Here is a 22,303-nt window from a genome sequence, read left to right as displayed (position 1 = left end):
TGACAGTCAAGGAAGATGCTGGTTGCTCCAGAAAGAGGACATTGGCGAGAATAAAGATGAACATTTGGGCACGTATTGAAAGGGAAGCTCAGTCCCATTCATTTGAATGTAACCAATTATATAATTGAAAAAGGAAGCACGTTGTTGCTGGTGCCCAGTTTTGGCACACACAGGTTACGGTATGTGTTTGATGTAATGTAATCTATTTGGTGCGCCAACATGTTGTTTCGTCTACTAATTCCACTATCGATCATTGGCTGGAGACATGTTAATCGTTTGACACTGAGTTTGACTGGGGAGGAGGGGCAGAAACAGAAAATCGTTCAGCCGAGTCTTATTTTGCTTTTGCTGAAAAGTTGTTGTTGTTTTGAATGTTCCGATCCTTGTCCACCCTACCTTTTGTGCTTACAGAAAGCAGCCGCTTTTCACGTTCGGTCATTATCTTCATTAAATCGCCTCGCTCAGAGTTTGGCTTGCCGTTCATCTGTGTTCCACACATAGAGGGAATAGTACAGTCGGGACAAAAAAACATACTGAGAGACAAATTATGTAATTATTTACATTTTGTTCATCTTACTTTCTTTATTAAAAAATCCGGAGGTGTCAAATTATCGCGTTAATTGCGATTAATTAATTACAGTCATATTTAGCGCGTTGTTTTTTAATCGTTAATCTAAATTTTAATCTCTAACTTTATTGTTTCTGTAGGTGGGTTGCCTTTTTATAATATCCCCTTTTATGTGTTGGCTTACTGTATCCGCGACCCTAGTGAGGATAAAGCGGTTCGGAAAATGAATGAATGAATGGCTTCCTGTGTTCGAGTTGTTGAGGGTGGGGAAACAACTGTCAGTCACAGCCTGAAGCGGACATTGATTGGCTGTCATTATGTTTGGGCTTGTTTAGCATAAGCTGATTGGCTTCCATTGGAGTTCGGCGGGCTAAGTAAGCAGCGTGAGGAGAGGAGAGGTGAAAATGGAGGAGCATGTGAGAGTTCTCGGCACAATTAATGGACAATTTACATTCCAAAAACGCCCTGACGGCACTCTTGATAAAGGTAGAGTGTTGTGCCTAATTTGTAAGAAGGAGTTTGCTTACCATCGAAGCAGCTCAAGTTTAGCCTCCAATTTCAATGCAAAGCGCCCAGGCGCGAGTGCAGCCACGGCTAACATTAGCACTGAAAGCATTAGCAATAGAGGGAGCCATAGCAAAGCTCTTCGCCAAACTAAACTCGAGGAGAGCACCCCGCGTACGAGGAATGAAGCCAGCATAGCTGCTGTGTCCTCAATAGCCTACCAGAAGTGGTTGATGTTTATTTCAGCACTTTATTTTCTCATGATGAACAGTGTTATTTCTGAAGTGCTAATTTACAGCACTGCGATTTAAGGGTCTCTTATTTATTTTTTATTATCCGAAGCAAGTTCAGTGTTCAGTACTTGTATTGCTCAGAAAAATGTTCTTACTGTTTTTGATATGTTAACATAAGCACTTTTTATGGACCTGATGTTCTATTTTTATTTTTATTTTGTAATTATTTGGAGATTTACAAAAGTAAAACAGTGATATTCCCCCTGTGGTCGAAACTAAAGGTTGCAGGTAGGATTTGGGATTAGTCTCAAATACAGCAGAAAGTAAATGGCCTGGACTGCATCTGTTCAAGTCTGTTTAAAAAAACAAAAAATATTTTATAATGTGACTTTTTTTGTGATGTCAATCTTTTGTTCTGCCTCAATAATGTAATGAATTTAAAATGAAAATAGTTTTTTTTCCAACAATTTTTAGATGAGATTAAAATCTAGATTATTAGATCAATTAATTACAGATCATAATTAATTAATCTGACCTTTTTTTAATCTCTTGACAGCACTATAAAAACACCTTACAATATGATTTGGTGTTTTTTTTCTTTTGGGGTGAGTGTTGGGAGGTTGGAACAGATAAATGGCATTTCCATTTATTTGATTTATTCATTGATTCATTTACAAGAGTGAACGATAATTTGCAATTCTAGTGATTGAAACTGCAGTTCATGCGTCTTCACGAAAGGCATTAAATTTATACCTCAAGGCACCGTTGTGTGATGAGCACAGAACAACAAAATTTAATTTATTGTGAAAAAGTGGTACAATATCCGCGAAAAAGACGTGTGTGTGTGTGTGTGTGTGTGTGTGTGTGTGTGTGTGTGTGTGTGTGTGTGTGTGTGTGTGTGTGCGTGTGTGAGTGTGTGTGTGTGTGTGTGTGTGTGTGTGTGTGTGTGTGTGTGTGTGTGTGTGTGTGTGTGTGTGTGTGCGCAACAGCTGCTCAGTACGGTGTGGCAAAGTTGGCAATAATACCAAAACAATGATACTCCAGAGGAGTACACATAATCTGGAAGTCAGCCACCACCACCAAAAAAATGGAGTGTTTGATATTTAAATTGTCTGTAAAAGCATTTGAGTTCTGAACTGGACTTCTTCAATTTGGAATTTAAGAAATTTTTCAGAAGGTAATTCCACCTATGTGTTGAGTATCCTATGCATAAATTACACATGCATTTACTTGCCCAATGAAACCTTGTGTCCAGTGATATGTGGTTGTCTACAAAAATTGGACCAAGTTACAGCAAAAGACTCCTCTTAGATTGGGTTAATGTGGGGTGGGGGGTGCCATAAAACATTGTTGGATATTCTCAGAATAACAGTTCCAAAGATGACTCACACTGACTCTCATGACAGTGACAAATCAGGCAAAGACTGTAAATCGGCCTTGGGTCCGTGGTACATGGGACAACTCTCAAATCTTAATCGGTCATAGTAGTATATCAGTTTAAGTGCACATAGTGAGGTCGATGTTGGAGACCTTGACTTTCTTTCTCGACTTTAACAAAGTCAGTTCAGCTGAACAAACAGTTTGCAGTGGGTGCATATTTCTATAATTACCCATGCACCGTACATTTGTCCCTAAGACTGTTGAATTTTCAGACACATGATTATATAGCCCGCAGCCTTAGCTCATCAACATTACTTACGTGCCACAATTCTTTCTGTTTATGTGATGGGAACACCAAATGTGAAATGTGTTTAATACCGACGGGATGGAGAGTAATTTTATTTAAAGTGTAATTGCCATAACGCATCATCAAGACTCGGCAATTACCCTTTGTGTTTCAACGTGTCACATTTCAAAGTGAGGGAGAATGGCGCATTGTAAGGAGAGAGTGCAGATAAGAGATGAAACGTTATTTCAAACGTGAAAGGCTCAAAATAACAGGCTTTCAAGAAAAAGTCCAGCAAAATCACCTTGCCCAGCTGTCTTCATGACAGCCTGTTGAGTGTGTGTGGTAGGAATAGCGAGGAAGCCTTTCTGAGGTTTACAAAATGCATCACCGCAGCCCAAAGATAAAACATGAGGTGAGAAGTACCGATGTTGTTGACAGGGACTGAAGTACCTTATGTCACTTCATTATGTTGGATTTTATGCTGCAGATGATGAGATGCAGTCATCTTCAGAGAACAGATGAGGTGTATGCCATTTTTTAAACTCAAAGACATCTCAGTCTTGTTGTGTACAGTTTTGGCAGAACCTGAAATTTGTTGATGAATGAACATGACAAAGAATCTTAGGTGTTAATGCCTTTATACTTTTTGTCTTCAGAACTAACGTTTGGCCTTTGCATTGCCTGCAGAGGATCGACATGATGCAACTCCCTGTTGAGTGTGTAATTTTTGGAATATTCCAAATTTTGAATACTTTTTGAGTGAAAACACAGGGACATGACAAAAATGAGAATATGAATTCAACATTTTTTTTTTTGTTCAAAAAAAATAATCTAATTAGAGTCAGAAGAGGTGTAATTTCTCCAATAAAACGTGGTGTGCCATAGAATTCAAGAAGAGTGCATTTTCGAGTTGAACAATTCAGTGGGATTATGATTCAATTTGACATTGTACGGCTGTGGCTTTTGCCATAACTATTAGTATGTAACAACGTGTAAAAGATCTCCAAATGCCAAACGAGTCAAGTAAATTAAATTCAAACAAACAACAAATCATCAGCAACGTCAACGTCGATTTATACTTGTGCATCTCTGATAAAAAAAACGACTTGGTGCATATTTATACATGGTACTAATTAAAATGTACCATTTGATTTGGTCCAGTTAAATCAAAACCTATTTTCAGATTCAAATCAGTTTTATAGTCCACGTAACAAAAATATGTAATGTATAATATTTCAAAAGCATTTAAATTATTTTTGCATTTATAAAATCCAACATCAGGAAGCAGGAATACTGATATGTTTCCACTGTTGAACATAGTTTAAGCTTAACTTTGCAATCGGATCAGTATACCTGACACTTTGCCGAGTGAAAAAGTATCAGTTTGCAGTTAATTTTATCATGCATTTATACATTTGATTTCCTGGGAAAGCAAATGGCTCTGATTCTTTGGCATGACACATACAAGTATGTAGTTTGGCAAACATAAACATCTGTGGGCAATTTCATGTCTTCAGTTAACCCAGTGCTTCTCAATTATTTTCTGTCATGCCCCCCCTAGGAAGAAGAAAACATCTCACGCCCCACCTCGCGACTATAAATAGTATCATTTGTCTGTAAAATTGTTATAAGTAGACCTCTGCATAACACTGTATCCTTATTAACGTACAAGAGAATAAAAAAAAAAGAAATATGGGCCAACTTACAACAAAGAATAGCTTTATTAACTGTCACAGAAAAGATTTAAAGTGCATCTGAAATTCAAAAATAAAATTAAATCCTTAATTAAACTGTACATTTTTTGATTTTGACTGACCATGTCAAACCATACGATACTGAAAAATAAAACTACATAAAATCAATAAATAATAATGCATTCAAACTGATCACCAACATTAACTCAGGAGCACAATATGAAAAAAAAAACTAACTTGCAAAACAAAAATATATAAAATAATGTGTGCTGATTTTTTTAAATCAAAATAATGTCTGGATTAATGGATACAATGAGCACGTTTTGCAATGCACAGCTTTTCGAAGCGAGGTTTGAAGCAGGACACAGCAACTCTCAGCTCCTGCTCAATGTGTAGCGGGGACCTGTATTTTAGTTTACTGAAGTAGCAGTCACAAAGCGGGATGACTGTTGGCAATATTTGGCACGTTTCTGCTGAAAAAACTCAAGCGGCATATCAGCGTGATTGGGGTGTAATATCTTTAAGTGACACCTTAATTTATTTGGCTTCATGCTGTTCGCTGCCAACATTTTAAGACACAGTAAGCACACCAGTCTTTCCTCGTCTCCCACCGTTGTCACAGTGAAGCCAAGCGCTACATACGCTTCGTCATATTTCCTCCCTTCGAATGCTCCCTGCGCACACTTTGCCAATGAGAGTGCCACTGCCCCCTTATGTAGTGGAGGTGCAACTGCACTTTATTCTAGGACAGTTAAAAAAATAAATAAAAATAAAAAAATAAAAAAGCATGTTGCCCGAGGTCAAACGCACCCTCCCCCCTTGACGGAGCCTCTCGCCCCACTATTTGAGAAGCACTGAGTTAACCTATCATCGATGCGAGGTCAGAGATGACATGCTCACTGTCGAGGACTCTCCAGTTTGAATTCCACCTCCTGTGTGTGCAGTTTGCATATTCCCGGCATGCTCGCTTGGCTTTTCTCCTTCCACATTCCAAAAGCATGCATGTGACATTACTAGAAGACTAAATCAGTGATTCTCAACTGGTGGGGCAGGACCCACAAGTGGGTCGCAAAGCCCTTTTGGACAGGTGGCGGACAGGCAGTAAAAACTTGTAGGGGCTTCCCAGATTACGACATTTCATTGCTACAGAGGTCAACACTAAGAATGCATTTTATATTACAAGTTGTCATCATCCATCCATCCATTTTCAACACCGCTTATCCTGAACGGGGTCGCAGGGGGTGCTGAAACCTATTCCAGCTGACTTTGGGCGGAAGGCAGACCACACCCTGAAATGGTCTCCAGTCAGTCACAGGGCATACATAGAAACAAACCATCATTCACACCCACATCCACATTGTGACTGAGTGGGAACCAATCCCACGCTGCCTGCTCACAAATCAGGCAAGTGTACCGCGACACCATCAGCGATGAGAGTTGTCATAATCATTTTCTTAATAAGATGCTTTGAAAGGCACTTTGAATATGGAGCCTGAGCATTTGTAGTTGAAATATGATTTGTTTGTTTATACGTGCCTTGAGGTTGGCACTCCAGGGTGTACACTGCCTCTCGACTAATGTCAGCTGGGTTGGGTACCAGCTCACAAGTGATCTAGAAAAGGGATGGATGGATGGATATTTGTCGAGCTTCCCACTGTGGACATTAGTGCTGTGACTGAGTGATGTTCGTGGCACCACTTTCTGCCGCTTATCCTGTTCTGGGACACAGTGAAGCGTGAGCCTGTCCCGGCTGACTTAATCATTCTGACATGAATATGCTATATCAATGTAACATATTGTAGTATTTAATAAATGCCACTTGAAGTCATTCACAATTGATGAAAAGTGTGTGAATAAAAAAAAAAAAAAAGTGGATAGGAGAGAGCTTTTCTCAGTGAGACAGTCATGACGATGTTAAAGTATACACCATTTCATTGAAAACAAAAAGTCTCAAAACTCTTGTAGTGATTGTACAGCACTTGATGGCAGTGATTCGACACCAACAAGTGCAATTTGGTGATTTTTCGGAATGTTCTTTTGAATTTGTCTCTTCTGATTATGTGCATACACATGAAAAAAAAATGTATGAGCGCATAGAAGTGTTACAAGTTTGATTCACTTTTTCCCAGAAAGTTGAATTAGTCAGCCGAGGCTCTTTTTTTTAAGAATGTAGTGAAATAGAAAAGTCAAGAGTGTGTGTTGCTCCCCTCCAACTTGAAGAGACACCCCTCACCCCCCAACATGCCTTCATCTGGCTCTCTGTGCGCCATTAAAACTGTCTCTTTCAACGAAGTCGATTTGGAAGACACCCACAGAGCCTTACGCGGGGGAGCTGACAGATCCTCCCGGCCTTTACCTCTCTACCTGCCTCTAGCTATCCAACCAGACAGCGTCCTACCAATCCACCCTCAGTTGTTTCCCAGCAATATTCGCAAAAACATATGAAGACGACCTGAATGTCAATGTCACAATTCCTGCATCTCATTTCTGTCCTTGTGGACTAAGGGACACACATTAGGTTAATGTCAATGAAGGGCAATTGCTTGAAAAATGACCAATCATAGCAGCTATATTGATCCAAACATCCTGTTAGTAAGTGAGATGAATTGTCTCTTGTAACAACTCCATTACTCAGTTTCACTTGAATAGGGTTTGTGATGTAAAAGCAGTTTTTTGTTGTTTTCAAAGGTTAGCCCTTCAGAACTGCTCATCTCAGATTGACTACAAAGATTCTAAAACACCTGTGGGGGAGTGAGAAGATTTTGAATGCATTGACTTGGAAATGTTAGCACAACATGATGGACAACTTTAAACTGTAGCCATCAAAGTCTTGCACAGCGAGATGAGGTTCAGTGTTCAATTCCATGTCACCCCAGATATTTTCTCCAGCTTTTACTGTTAGAGAGAGAAAAAAGCATGAAACTGTGAGAGGGGAAAAAGCCAATTAGATGAAGAACTCCACTATGCACCCAAGTGGGTTTGTAACCACAGTGTTTTTGAAAATAACCTTTCTAAACAACAAACCATGATTTTTCACTTGGGAAAAACACAACTAAAAGGAAATGTTGCTTGTTTTGTATGGTTCACATCCCCGTTTTCTTACCACTTTCATTGCTATCATTACAGAGTGGAGGAGAGTTTTAAGACTCTTTTCTGGTCCATCTTTGGCCTGTCAGAAGTGATCTCGGTGGTGCTGAAGTATGACCATAAGTTCATCGAGAACATTGGTTACGTGCTGTACGGGGTCTACAATGTCACCATGGTGGTCGTCCTTCTCAACATGCTCATTGCCATGATCAACAGCTCGTACCAGGAGATCGAGGTAAATGTTAATATTCACATGATCTTGTTTCTGTGAAAATGCAGAGAAATGGCATTTTCGGGGCGGGGGGGTAGAGTGTTCTTTATCTGGAACTATTTAGAGTTTAGACTGCTTTACACTGTAAAAACACTGCCACAGAATGGAGTACACCAAGATGTTTCCTTCTGCAGAGGTAGCAACCAAGACGATGCCAATGCCGGAATGGGAATGGGTGGGATGTTTCCCACTCAACACACCTTTCTCATCACCAGCTTCCTTGGCTTGGTACTCATTTTTGAGTTCCAACATCAAATTATCAAATTGGGATCTTTCTGTTCAATCATCTTTCCAAAATGTATCTATTGTAGTGATCATCATCAAGCACGTTTACACAGATACCACAACATTATCATATCAGAGTAATAACTGAAGATTTGGCACTTATTCGCCCATGCTTTTTATACAGAAGCCAGCGAAGCGGGATATTACCATAATTGTTTTGTGTTAATCCCCAAAGGGTGAATCGAGGCAACTGAACTTGTTTGCTGAAGATGTTTCACTTTTAATCCAAAATGATTCTTCGGTTCTTAATTTTTAGGTGTGGATTATTGTTCTTTAAGACTCTGATGAGTCTGTCACAATATGGTGGTGTTGTTGTTTTTCCCAGGCGTGGCCCTTGAACAACCACTCTGCATACGGACTGGTTGTTTGTTCACTCACCTGGCTACAAAACGGCTCATTAGACCAAATCCTCCTGTGGAACCAAACGATCTTGGGTGGTGGTGGGGGGGGGGTTTGGTGGGGGTGGGGGGGGGGGGGGGATGTCACATCATTGTTTGTTGATTGAGAAACAACTTTTCTAGCTTTTACATAGAGGCTTTCTTTTAAAACTCTTTTACATTCCTCCCTTCCAGAATTTGGATGTCGTTGTCCTCAAAGGATTGTCTTCTTTTTGAGATGCAAAGGAACTGCTGAAGCTGCTTGTTGATGTTGTCCCATGTCCTTATGTATCGGCTGCTTGGTCTCTCTTGTGTAGAAGTCAGTGCACTTCTTAGTTAAGTGCCTGAGCAAACAATATTGCAGGGTTTGCTTCTCCAGATTTTGTCCTTGATCAATTTTTGTCTAACTGTGTTAGTAATGCATTGGTATGGTATGAATATGACTTTCCAGGGCAAAGAATCACACTCACGGTCAGGTAATTTGTCTTCGCATTTGTGATGCTAGTCAGCTACATCTACTGATAATGTACATAAATTAGCAGCCTCACATCCCTGTAACTTGAGCCAGAAAAAAATGAGTTTGTTCTTGGTTTTAATAAAACGTCACATAATCCCTGAAGGGAACATTTTATTTACACTCTGCTGCAAATTTTTGCTGCACTCCACAGATCCAGATATGTGTGGCAGACCACACTTACGCAGGTCTGCAAGGAAATATATCCGAGGGATGGGGCGCACAAACGATGACTACTGCAACTAGTTGCAATTACCTTTGTGAGCTGCGGCACTCGAACTGTGATCCTCTCTTTCCAAAGCAAAGTAGTTACTGCTGCCCTTTATTGCTGTTGATCAGTAATTTTTCCCCTTAAACTCTGAGAACCATGATGGAAATGTGGCTTTTTATCTGAGGCTGAGCTAGAACAGATTTTGGCATTATGAGATAGCGTGGCCCACACTGGCAGATGTAGTTTGATGACAACTCATTTGCATGGAGCCTCTGCTTATTTGCATGAGCTGCTTCAAGCACCTGATTAGATTTATAACGCTCTTACTTTCGAATGACTTGTGTTCATGTTCTATTGGAACGAGGCCCAAGAGAAGACCTGCGATAATGCCTCGGGAAGAAAAGGAGTGCCCTACTGGGGGAGAAGTCACCAGGGTTGTGGTGCTCGATTCCAAACAGAGCAGAAAATGGATGGGTGAATAGAGAGAAAATATAAAATGGATTATTGATGAAAGGATTTGAAAGCTGAGTGCCCTTTCAAACACACTGCACCTGTTTAACCCTATAAACTGAGGGCAACTTTGCCAAAAATGCCTATGGAAGGGTGCACCCAAAGTAAATTTGTAGCTATTCTTGAACCTTTTGGAGTATCAGCATAATTTTGGTCTCTTTTTGAAATATTCAATATGTTGTTATTATGAATATTTCTCCCGTACAGTAAGAATCTGTGTAAGTGCTCCTATCACTGAACTATGGATGTTTGAAAACAGACAAAAAAGGTGAATCTTATGTTCGTCTAATTTCATTTCACAATATCTGCCTTGAAAATGGATTTAGAATGGTGATTAGGACTTGAAAAGCCTACAGGATCAAAGCTTAAGTCTCCCCAAGCTTCGGTTCAAATTTGACAATTGTAACATGTAGGGCACCATTCAAATCTCCAGAAACTCAGCTTTCAAAAGATGTATAACGTGTTCACACATGACGACGTGCATCAGCGATTTGTTTTGACAGATGACGGAGGGCCCTTGGCGGGGCCCTCCTAACTTTAAGGGGTTTTAACATGCCCTGGCTGCAATTAGTTTAGCATGTCAGTATGAACATTAAGAAACCTCTTGTCCAAGTACAACGTTTGTTTTTGTTTTGTTTTTTTGCCCAACCCAACTACGTCATTTCAAACACACTCTCTGTCTGCAGGAGGACGCTGACGTGGAATGGAAGTTTGCTCGTGCCAAGCTGTGGCTGTCCTACTTCGACGAGGGTCGCACTTTGCCCGCACCCTTTAACCTGGTCCCCAGCCCGAAGTCCTTCTACTACCTGGTCCTGCGCATCAGGTCAGGCATCTTCGGAATCTGCAAAGTGGGTGGACATCAGCACAGCAACGAGTTGGAGCTTGGTATGCTCAACTCTCAGGTCAAGGTAAGTAATGCTGCAGAAACCCAATTAATTGCTTGATGGGAAACGAAATGCGAAGGCTTTCAAAAGCACTCATCAAATATGTTTAATGCGGTCCGATGTTTTGCATTCACCAACTACCTGTTGGGCGTCCGGAGGAATCAAATTCTACAAACCTTGACTCAGCAAATTTGATCTATCAAAAATGTTGATTTAGCCCTCCAAAAGTATTGGAACAGCAAGGTCTATTCCTTTGTTTTTGATGTGTACTGAAGATATTTGGGGTTCAGATCGGAAGGTGAATATCAGATGAAAGTTCAGAATTCCAGCCTTTATTTCCTGATATTTTCATCTGGATGTGGTCATCAACTCAGGACAGAGCACCTTTTATTTGAAGTCACCCACTTTTCAAGTGAGTAAAAGTATTGAAATTGACATGGTTAAAAGAACTTCAGGAGAATACCATTTAATATTTGCTGGCATAACCGTGACTTGCAATAACCAAATTGAGCTTGTGTGACTGTTGCATTCGTCATTTGAAATGATTTTCCAGGCCTTTGTTGCAGCCTCTTCCAGTTTTTGTTTGTTTCTGGGGGTTTCTCCCTTCAGTCTCCTCTTCACAATTTAAAATACAGGTTCTATTGGGTTATGGTCTGGTGATCGACTTTTCCAGTATAAGAGCTTCCACGTTTGACGCTTGGTGAAGTCCTTTGTTGTGTTGCCAATGTGTTTAGGGACTTTGCCCTATTGCATGATGGCGCTTCTACCGATGAGTTTGGATGCATTTTCTGTAAATTGCAAGACAAAATATTTTTGTAGACTTCAAGATTCATTCTGCTGCTACCATCATGCTGTGTCCTGAGTTGTTTCTGACTTTTGTCTGGCATTCATCTTTTGATCTGAAAGCCAAATATCTTCAGTATACAACCAAAACAAATGAATTGACCTTGTCGTTCCAATACTTTTGGAGGGGCCTGGAGTTGTCAAGAGATATCAGATCACAAGATTAAGCATCATAGAATACAAACATCCGGCTGTCCCTACAATATCTCGGTAAATCGATCTTTTCTAAAGCAATTATTGTATGCCACTCTAATTGTCTCAAAGTTCAAAGTCTGAATCGAATGTTAGTTGCATTACCACCCACTTCGACATTCAGAGTATGTGGAACAGACTATATGGACAAAATGGTTGGGCCAGTTGCAACAGGAACTAATACAAATAGATGAACCATTTTTTCCACACAAAAGCTTTGTTGGGTTGTTGCGTTACAACACATGAAAGATTTTATGATCAGAAAATCTTGGCTGCATCTTCACTTTCATTCATGATCTACATTTCTAACAGTCAGGGAGGACCCAGTGTGCTAAAATCCCACCGATTTAATATAACAGTCCATTGAACAGAGAATCAATGTGAGCGTTGGTCGTGTCTGTGGCGGTTCCTCCTTTGGATTAGTCGACCCAACTGTGTCACGCCAGCGCCTCAGCTAAGCTATTAGCGAGGTTGTTAGACCTGCCCTTGTGTGCTTTAAGGCATTGTCAGCTTTTGGATCGAGACAAGATGCGTTCCACCCCGCTGCCTCGCCTGGCTTTCCAACTCTCTGCAGTCCTGACACTTGAAGTCAAAAGTTAAGCAGGCGCAGCAGGCAATCGATACATCTGCTTACACTGTGGTTCTGCATTTTTTTTCCCCTCTCACACATTTGAAGTTCCTCAAATGGAACTTTTTCCAATTATGTCAGATTGACAAAATGTTAATTTACCCTTGAAAGGATTGTAACACACATGAGAGAACCACATACAGTGCACTTACTGCTCTGCTATTATTACACAGGACATTTTGATATGTGAACATTTCAATGATGCGCACCTGGACCTTCAGTAGGGACTGACCCGACTTCATCCATTGTTTACCACCACTGTAATGGGAATGCAGTGCACCTGGCTGTTGAAATCTCTAGCCCTCTTCGTAGGTGCACTGGAGGGAGTTTTGGGCGGGCATGTGTGGCCGACAAGTTTGTTGGGCTTGGTAGCAGCGCACGCCTGTGTTCTCGTCCTCGCAGCGTGAACGCACCGTCAAAAAGGAAGAAATATTCTTCAAAGAAAAAGAAACGTGGGGACTGGGAAAAACGGGGCACCCCAGAGAGAGGGCCCAACAGTAGTCACATGGCCAAAAGAGGCCTGTTGTGTGACCAGAGGAGGAACAAAGAGAGCAGGAACCAAGAAAGGAGCCACCAAAGGAACAAAAGGAAAGGAGAAACGGCATTAGCTTTTATAGCAACAAACTCAAGCCAGGTCCCTCCTGCAGTCTCATGCGGGTGGGAAGGGGCAACTTGTCAACCCCCTCCCCAGTCAAATGAGTAATGTTTGAAAAAGAAGTGAAGTTAATCACAGTCACATCACAAATTATACTTCACGTATATCAAAGCTAAGAAACCTTACAATCAAACAACCACAAATGATTCTGAAGAAAATAACACATTGTTATTCAAAGTTGTGTAGCTCTTGTCCAAATTAATTTAAATATATAATGCAAGCTCAAGAACATAATGCATGACAGACATAAACAACATGAGACACATTTGCAAGATCTCGTATTCTCAAAATTGCACGCACGTTTTCAATGGTCTGTTCACGAAGACATTTGCAGCTGCCGCTGTGCTCTTCTTGAGTGTCGCATCACTTTGGAATGCGAGCATCTTAGGATGGGTGGCGATCCTCACCACCCTTCAGACAAAAACCCATATCCGTTTTTGAGACACACCAGCGTCATTTGATAATGATGACAGAGGTTTAATTAAACACAATCTAATGTGCCTCCTGTACTCTATATTCCCGGTACTCCTTTCGTAATACCTTGTTTGATTTTTATGTATATTATTTGCCCGTCATGTAACTTCATATCGTGGCCAAAAATAAGAAACAAAAGTCATGGAGCATCATTCTACACTACTTCCACCTACAAGCACAATAATGAACATAAATATTGCTACATTATACCTCTCTCAAAATTGACATGATTTTCTTTGTAAAGGCAGAATGTGCGTTGCGTCGTTTCTATTCAATTATACTTAAAATATATTTTAGACTGTGTACAAACTAGTACATTTATTGTACCAGTAATTCAAGTTTAATAAGAAAATATAAACTTCACTATTAAATATTAATATGATTTTTGCCTTACTGCACATCGAATTGTATCAGTTCACTGCAATGTGACCACAGCTAGTTTTAATGCAGCTGTGTTAAAATGACATTTTTTTCCCCCCTAAAGTAAGGTCACGGCTCAAATAGGGGATGGTTAACAGAGCTTCTTTTAGGGTCAAGCGAATTTGTTTCTTGTTCTCGTTTCATATGATCCTATTATGGAAGGCCACTCCTTTTCTTTGATGTTAACATTCAACTCTTGTTTGCACCTGCACCAGGGTGAACATTTCAGATCTTATCCCCATCCAGGAGAGGAGTTCCAGAATGTGTCCAGAAATTCTAGAAAACATCCAACCAGATATGAGGTGAGTTTAATGCACTGAGCAAAAAGTCGCAGATGCTATAGGAGCCTACATCAGCTCAGTAAACTCTAAACTCATACCATGCCAGACCATCCATTTTCTACAGTGCTTGTCACAGGTGAGCTGCAGTCCATCACAGATGACTTTGAACAAGAGGCAGAATTCGCAGTGAACTGCTTGCCAGCCAATCGCAGGGCACACATAAACAAACAATCACTCATGCTCATGTTCATGCATGCCAACAGGTCATTTAGATTCTTAACTTAACATGTCTGTTTTTAGGATGTGGGAAGAAAGCATGTTTTTTTAAATTATTCTTATTTTGAGGGAATTTATCAGAGGGAATTTGAACGGTGGTCGGTGTGGGCTGATTCCCACACATACCAGTAGTAAGAGGGTGTGCACACTTGTGCAACACAATTATTTCAGTTGTTTGTTTTTACTTACAGTCTTGAAAAGATTACGATTTGTTTTAATTGAGTTGTCAGATTTATACCTCACGTTGATGGTGGGAAACATTTTGACATGATTTATCATCTTCTCATTTTTAGAAAACAAAAACATGGTGTTTGAACAGGGGTGTGTAGGCCTACAATCGTGTTTTATATGCACCCTGAGATTCGTCTCCCCCGCCCCAAAGTCAGCCGGGATATGTTCCGGCACACCCACACCCCTAATGTGGACAGGTGCAAAAGAAAATGAATGGATGGATTGATACAAGTTGAAATAAACAACTTCATCTTTCAACTTGTTATATACATATTGAATGTGTGGATTCTCAACAAAACCTAATAGGATCATTCTTGAAAGATCTTACTCATGCCCCGCCCCCCCCAAAAAAAAGAATAAAATCCAGAAAACTTAAAATGGAAAGTTGTTCACAAACTCTCCAATCAATTCAAATATGTCATCGAGAAAAGGATAAAATACAAAACGAAGGAGAGTGGGGGGAAAACAAGAATAGATGTGTGGGTGTGAAAAAGATGCTATGAATATGAGTGGAAATAAAGCATTTTAAGCGACTGTCATGAAAGGCAGTGACAGAAGAGAAGTGTGAATAAGACGTGTGAGGTGAAGTGGCAAGAAAGAAAAGAGAGCAAGATAATGAGGACGAAATGACCCAAATGAGCTTGCTGAGGTGGACACAATGCTGGCACTTGGAAAATGAGCACCGAAGAGGGATCAGACCCTCTCCTCATTTGTTTCCACATCATCTCTATCCTGAGAGATATGAACAAGAAAATTCCACTCGCTGGTCCACCCCAGTTATTTTCAAGTCCAGCAGTTGATGATACAGTCGCCAAAAAAGGAGAAGGGTGATTAAGTATTAAGCAGTGAAGGCTTGTTGCAGGCTCAGCAATCAATAGCGCCTCTATTTGTACCTGAGCATATTGTGTGCGTATTCAAACTTTAATGAGATACTTGTTTGCTGTCTTGATTACGCGTGTTGCCGTACCACCTCGCCACCTCCTCATTTTGTTTTGTTTGCTATTTTCCCTGCAGAAGATCATGAAGCGACTCATTAAACGTTATGTGCTCAAGGCCCAAGTGGATAGAGAGAGTGATGAAGTCAACGAAGGTGACGGCCACTTTTTGTGTTTATTTTCTTACGCTGCGCAGATCCTGAACTGGGTGTACAATTTAATGAACCTTTCAGCTTCATATTTGATGCAAGAGAATACATATTCCACCTGGAGGCAAAGAATCTTAAATAAATAAAAATACACCGCTTATACGATGTACTCAGCAGACACTTCGTCGGGTCCCGCTGCACACCCTGCCAATGCAGCAGTTCTATGCAATTTGGATTGACACTGTTCGATGTTGAATGCATGGATTACTATTGTATTGCAACCGCACTGTATCACACTGAAAGTTGCATTGAATAGTTTGTCTCTGACAAGTTTATTTATGCAGTAACCAACCTGGCTTCCTAGTTTTGTACCATTGTGACCTACAAAGACCATCATCTCCATAAGGCTTTACGCGATCAAGGTTTTTGGGGTCGATCAGCAATCAAGGTTTGGAGAGGGAAAAAAAAAAAAAAAAAACCTCAATCATCGATTCGATCAGAAGATGGAGCAATAATACTATATAATTACATATATATACATTTGATCAACTTACTCTACAGTCAACCCCCACCGTAGCCGAAATGCATTAGAAAAAAAAGAATAATTTCAACTTGAAAATTTTTTTTAAATAAAAACGCTGAAAGATATTCACTGTAACATGCACTGCTTACATGATTAACAACATCTCCTTCTCCGACATTAATGGGGAAAAAAATGCATGAAGCTCACCAGTCATTCAGGTGCCTGGCTTTTGCTAAAACTATTGCTATCTTTGTTCAGCAACTGTAAACAAGTGCATACACGTAAGAGCTATGGCAAATAGCCTACACTACTACTAGTCCCGGTCTTTTTACCTGGCGTGTATGTGACATACTCAGCACATTCTCCAAGCCCTTTGGCTCTGGCGTAGCTGTACAGATTCACATGTGCAAATACTGCCTGTGCATTTTCTGACAATTTTCCTGAGCTCACATGTTGCAATTGTCGTGTACTCACAGGTGAGCTGAAGGAAATCAAGCAGGACATTTCCAGCCTCCGTTATGAGCTTCTGGAGGAGAAGTCAGAGGCTGCTGGGGAGCTGTCTCTGCTTATTCAGCAACTCGGCGAGAAATTTGGCAAGAACACCATGAGGCACTGAAGGGCAGCTAGAAAAGTGGGGCCTGATTGTGTCAAAGAGAGAGAAAGGGGAAAACATGTGGAGGGCGGGGGGCAGGATGTTTATGAGCGACGGAAGGACAAAAGTGCAAGTAAAGCATTGAGAAAATAAGTTTGAGTTTGCGGAACATTTCCTGTCTTCAGGCAGAAAGTAAAAGAAAATGTTTGCATTTCCAGGGCCAAGTAAACATGACTGGGGTGAATGGTGTTGACAGTGCAATTCTGGTTAAAATAGAAGACTGGTTGGTAGGTGGTGAAGAGAAGAGATAAAGAAGAAGCATGCACTGCCAAGGGATATGAGCACATGTCCAATAGCGAGAAGATGACATGGGGAAAGCTGCAGGAAGAAGAAGAAAACATCTTTATTCACGCTGCACAGGCTTGTTTTCTCACGACAGGCGCGTCGAGAGACTGCACAGCCCTTTATACACCAGGCAGTCTAATTAAATCATCTTCTTCCCTATTGTGCAACTAGGGGAAACGTGATTATCTAGAAAATATGTTGGGTTGATTTGCTCAAAGAACATTTCATGAAGGAACATGACCTTCCGCTTCAAACACAATGTGCTGTTTCAACACACAGCTCAATGTGAAGTGCCCCGCCCCCAAAAAGAAACCGCTAAGCCCAAGCAGGGTGCACACATACCGACTCTTTATATCTTAACCGATTATTTCAAATGTGAGAAACCCCACACAATGAGGAAAAACACGATCAATGTGTTCTTACCGCTCTCACGGTCTGTGGTGTATTTGAGCTGATCAAAAATAAATAAATAAAAAAACACCACGTTTATATTTTTTGTAGTACCGTGATTGACCTGTGTGAGGCAGCATGATGCCACAAAAGGGTATCTAGACAGACAGAAAACAAAGGATACGAGTAGAAGAAGAAAGAGAAGAAGCTAGCCTAATTGTTATCTTATCTTGTACAGTGAATCCCTGCATATTTACAAAGTCGCCTATTTTCAGAGCGCCACACTACAAGGTTATCTCTGTAGGATAATCTTTCCAGACAAGAATTCAACCTTGAATGTTTTTGAAAAAGGGGCAAAATGCTAGAATTTAGCCAGATTACACTGGTCAACAACAAAATTTAATCTAAGATCGGTTTTATATATCCCTTAACATATTTTTGACGGTGATTTTAAAACATGGCTTTACTTATTAGCTTTTTGAGACATTTCCATTTTTTTGTTTGACCGATAAAAGCTTACTTAGTATGGATTTATAGCTATGAGCTTTCTCCCCCCAAAAATCCACCCGTTGCTTAACCTAACACAAATTCCTTAATATTACTAAATATATTACTGATTTTCATATTATTAATTATTATTATTATTATTATTATTATTATTATTATTATTATTATTATTATGAAACTCTGATATGCTAGATCCGTTGGTCCAGTGGTTAGCACGTTGACTTCACAGTGCAGAGGTACCGGGTTCAATTCCAGCTCCGGCCTCCCTGTGTGGAGTTAGCATGTTCTACCCGGGCCTGTGTGGGTTTTCTCCGGGTACTCCTGTTTCCTCCCACATTCCAAAAACGTGCATGGCAGGCTGATTGAACACTCTAAATTGTCCCTAGGTGTGAGTGTGGGCGTGGATGGTTGGTCGTCTCTGTGTGCCCTGCGATTGGCTGGCAACCAGTTCAGGGTGTCCCCCGCCTACTGCCCGAAGACAGCTGGGATCGGCTCCAGCACCCCTCGCGACCCTAGTGAGGATGAAGTGGTTCGGAAAATGGATGAATGAATGAATGATCTGCTGGAGAGAAAAAAAACAGGGCAGATTTCGGTATCAGCATTAAGAAAATTGTCTGGAAAGGTTTCCTTGCACCTCTGATCAAAAAAAAAAAAAAAAGTTCGCAAAAATGTCTTGACCTGTGTTATTGATATGTGTGTACCCCGCTCCACATTGTTCGAAAAATCAGATCATGACATCACTCCATGCAGCCTTTGACCTCATGTGCCACTAATTGTATGCAAACAGCACATTTTTAACTTCAGTTCGGCCAAGGCTTAAAATGTATCGAAAGAATCTACAGAGCACCCTCGAAAACCTAACACAATATGATCAACCTTTGATTCCTTAGATTTTTTTTAATAGTTTCTTTCATCATCCAACCTTGGATGTGGTAAAACAAACAAAATGAAATGATGTGTTTCCTCAAAGAGTCTGCATTTGTTTTTAGGCGCCCCCTTTTTTTCATGACGATAACGTGACAGTGACGAGCTAAACATGGCTCCTTGATGACTCAAACATGACAAGACTTGCAAGTGTTCGACAGTAAGCAAATGTGTCCACGGATGGCCAGTTAGAAAATCTGTAATTCATGCTCAATACACCAATCCAATGATTATTCCTAGATAAATTACAACTCCTCTTAACCTGTTTTATACATTTAATGTTGCTTGACAATGTGCTTGTTAGACATTTCATAGGAAGCTAAGTTTTCCATTTACAGTACCTCATGAGCTGCTAGCAAACTTCAGGCTAAAGTTAGCTTTGTTATACTAGGGTCAATTCATTAGCTTCATTATCTTATTTTTGTGTGTGTGTGTGTGTGTGTGTTACCGTTTCATGAAGAATATGCAGGAATTTTTGGCTACGGCAGCAAGTGTCAGTCGATGTCATTGACCCAGTAAAGTCGAGTGTGAGGTTGATGCAAAAAGAAACAAATCCAACAATATAAATACATGATACTTTTGGCCACTTAAGTATGGGGTGGGTGACAGTCATGTGGTTAATAAGATATCAAAATGTGGTTTGTTTTGTTCATTTAAAGTTAAGGCCAATCTATTTTCTTAACATTGTAGTACTTTGTCAAATTTAAGTGTTGAACTTGAAGCACATGATTCATTTGTCATTTGTCCAAGACTAATACTCGCTTTAAAAAAACATTAATACGACAATAAGACCTTTTGGAGTTTTTGGTCACTAAAACTGGGCTACCATAAAACTAGCACATAAAGAAATGGCAACAGCTTTTACATCCAAAAGACTAAAACGAAGATAACAGCCAAAAAAATAAAACTGCAGCTTATGAGAGGTTAAATTACATCCGTGCAGACTTTCACCATGGCAGCATTATTTGGCTCAGTACAGCAGCTGGTGCGGAAAAAGAAAGATTCAGAAAGTGATTCTCCCGTTTAAAAAAAAAACAAAAAAACAATGAATGAATAGATTAATTGTTCATTTTGTCCCTTGTTGATCAAAGAAAGCTATTCAAAAGCACATCTTTGATGTTAAAAAAAAAACCAAAAAAAAAACAAAAACAATAGCCGAAGAAAAACACGTTGACGCATGCCAAATTTTCCGAGTTCTTGGACCGTTAAATGTTAGACTTCCGAGGGTCCATGTTATGAGTTTGTGTTTTTGACTCGTGGGAGAGAGAACCTACCCAAGCACATGGAGAACAAGCAAACTCCACTAAGAACGAACGGAGATTGACCACAAAAACATTTTGTTGTACTAACCACTCGACACTGTGCTGCTCGCATGTAAAATATCAGTTCCGGAGTGCCAAATGTTACACTGCAAATTTTATCTCAAGGCACAATTTGTATATGTAGCAGATGCTCATTTATATTAAAAATCAAGTTAGGTAAGCAGCCTAACTGCCTAAAATAATATTTTGGAATCAATACAGCCTCAGCTGTACATGACATTTATTATATTTTAGGATGCAATATCAAAATTCCAACTCCTCCCAGATTATTTCCAGAGCTATTAAATATGTCTGAACATTACATCGTGGTAACCAATAAGCCGCATGCAACTTAATTTTTCCTTCTGTTGTTTATGTTTATTGTTTTTAATGCCTGGAGAAGTTTATGGGGCTCACATGGAGCTGAAAAACTTTTTTTTTCCTGATTAGCATCAGGCCAAACAGATTGTTTGTTAGGGTGATATTCAGGAATAGGTGCGCCATTGTCAAACTATGACACTCAATCTTGGTAGCGGCACATCTCGAAAGCCACACCTGCAGCGGAGCTGGTGAATCATCTGTCGAGCTGTCCTGCTGTATTTATTTTGTGTTAGATTCAAAAGAAAAGTGTCTATAGTGTATAGCATGATCTACAGCATATCTAAAATTTACAGTGGCCCTGAAGTGCAAAACACAAAAACAAGTCACTCAACAGCAAATAGGGAAAAAAAAACTAAAACACGAAAACAAAACAAACCAAAAAAAAAAAACTAAACACATGAGCAAATCAAAAAGCACAAAAGAACACAACAGAACATTTAAAAAAACAGAAACTGATCACAACAGGAAAAACACAAAAAAACTAAAGACAACATCAAATCCAAAGTCAGCAAAACAAGTTGCTAAGCAAACAAAAAAAAACTCATCACAACAGCAAATGAAATAACTACTTTAAGGAATGACTAACCACAACCAAATTTTCAATTTTTTTCACATCAGGACCACCCAATGAGATGCTTATTTCATTCAGTCATTGTCTGTTATTACTACTGTATTCTTGTTCCATGACTAATGTTCCATGCATTATATAGTATTTTACCTTTAAAAATGTTCAATATGACACAGTTGACATGTTTAAATATGATTAAGTGGGCTGATTAAAAGGCAAAGATGCACAAGAGCCACAGATGGTGTGTTGAGTCTCAAGACACAGAAGTTGTTTACAAGTTTTGATTTTAAACAAGACACACAAAAAAATAGCCATTAATTGCCATAGCTAGGAGGACGTTTGACCTAAAACACTGTATTTTACTTTTCAAAATTATATCTTACGGTATATTGTCATTTTTTTTTTGTTCATAGAAATAAATAGTAAGCTCTAACCTACTTGATTCGTCAGTGTCTTATGTGTTTGATGCCATTTTAAGAAGATAAATCTTTTCTCTTTTTCATGTTTTAAGCAAAAGCAATAAATGTGTATGTTCACTGATGTGTTTCATCATGCAAAGCCTGCAAACCTGCAGTAGAGAGGCAATTGTTGCCGTGTGACCTGCTGATCATAGTTATTATTATTATTCTCATTCAAAGTTTGTTTCATATACAATTCACTGATATCACTGGCAAACAATGGGAAGCTGGAGCGCCAGGAGAAGCACGTACGAAAGTTTTTGAACTTAACTTGCTGCAAAAGTGTGTCCCATGCCTCTGTGTCAGGTCTCTCCTAAGGTAGGCAGTGATTCCATTTTTACAAACCCTCAAACTATTGTATCTACTGAATTTTTTCAGTTTCGTTCGTGTTGGGGTCCGTTATGGCTGTTGCTCATCATGGTG

The 22,303-nt window shown here is 39.8% G+C and overlaps 1 protein-coding gene across 1 annotated transcript in view; it reads left to right on the top strand.

The window, feature by feature from the left end:
- trpc7b (transient receptor potential cation channel, subfamily C, member 7b) overlaps nt 1–17,386 on the top strand; it is a 45,766-nt gene extending 28,380 nt beyond the window's left edge. The window contains exons 8-12 of the mRNA XM_019884432.1: nt 7,795–7,990; nt 10,610–10,831; nt 14,235–14,321; nt 15,822–15,897; nt 16,891–17,386. Coding sequence (XP_019739991.1) covers nt 7,795–7,990; nt 10,610–10,831; nt 14,235–14,321; nt 15,822–15,897; nt 16,891–17,030 — 721 coding nt within the window. The 3' untranslated portion in view covers nt 17,031–17,386. The remainder of the gene's footprint in view (nt 1–7,794; nt 7,991–10,609; nt 10,832–14,234; nt 14,322–15,821; nt 15,898–16,890) is intronic.
- Nucleotides 17,387–22,303: the final 4,917 nt, after the last annotated feature.

The sequence above is a fragment of the Hippocampus comes genome, unplaced genomic scaffold (genome assembly GCF_001891065.2).
Source record: "Hippocampus comes isolate QL1 unplaced genomic scaffold, H_comes_QL1_v1.1 scaffold156, whole genome shotgun sequence".
In the NCBI taxonomy this organism is placed as follows: Eukaryota; Metazoa; Chordata; class Actinopteri; order Syngnathiformes; family Syngnathidae; genus Hippocampus; species Hippocampus comes.
The sequence above is the reverse complement of the archived record's forward strand: the minus strand, read 5'-3'. Positions and strand labels throughout refer to the sequence as shown.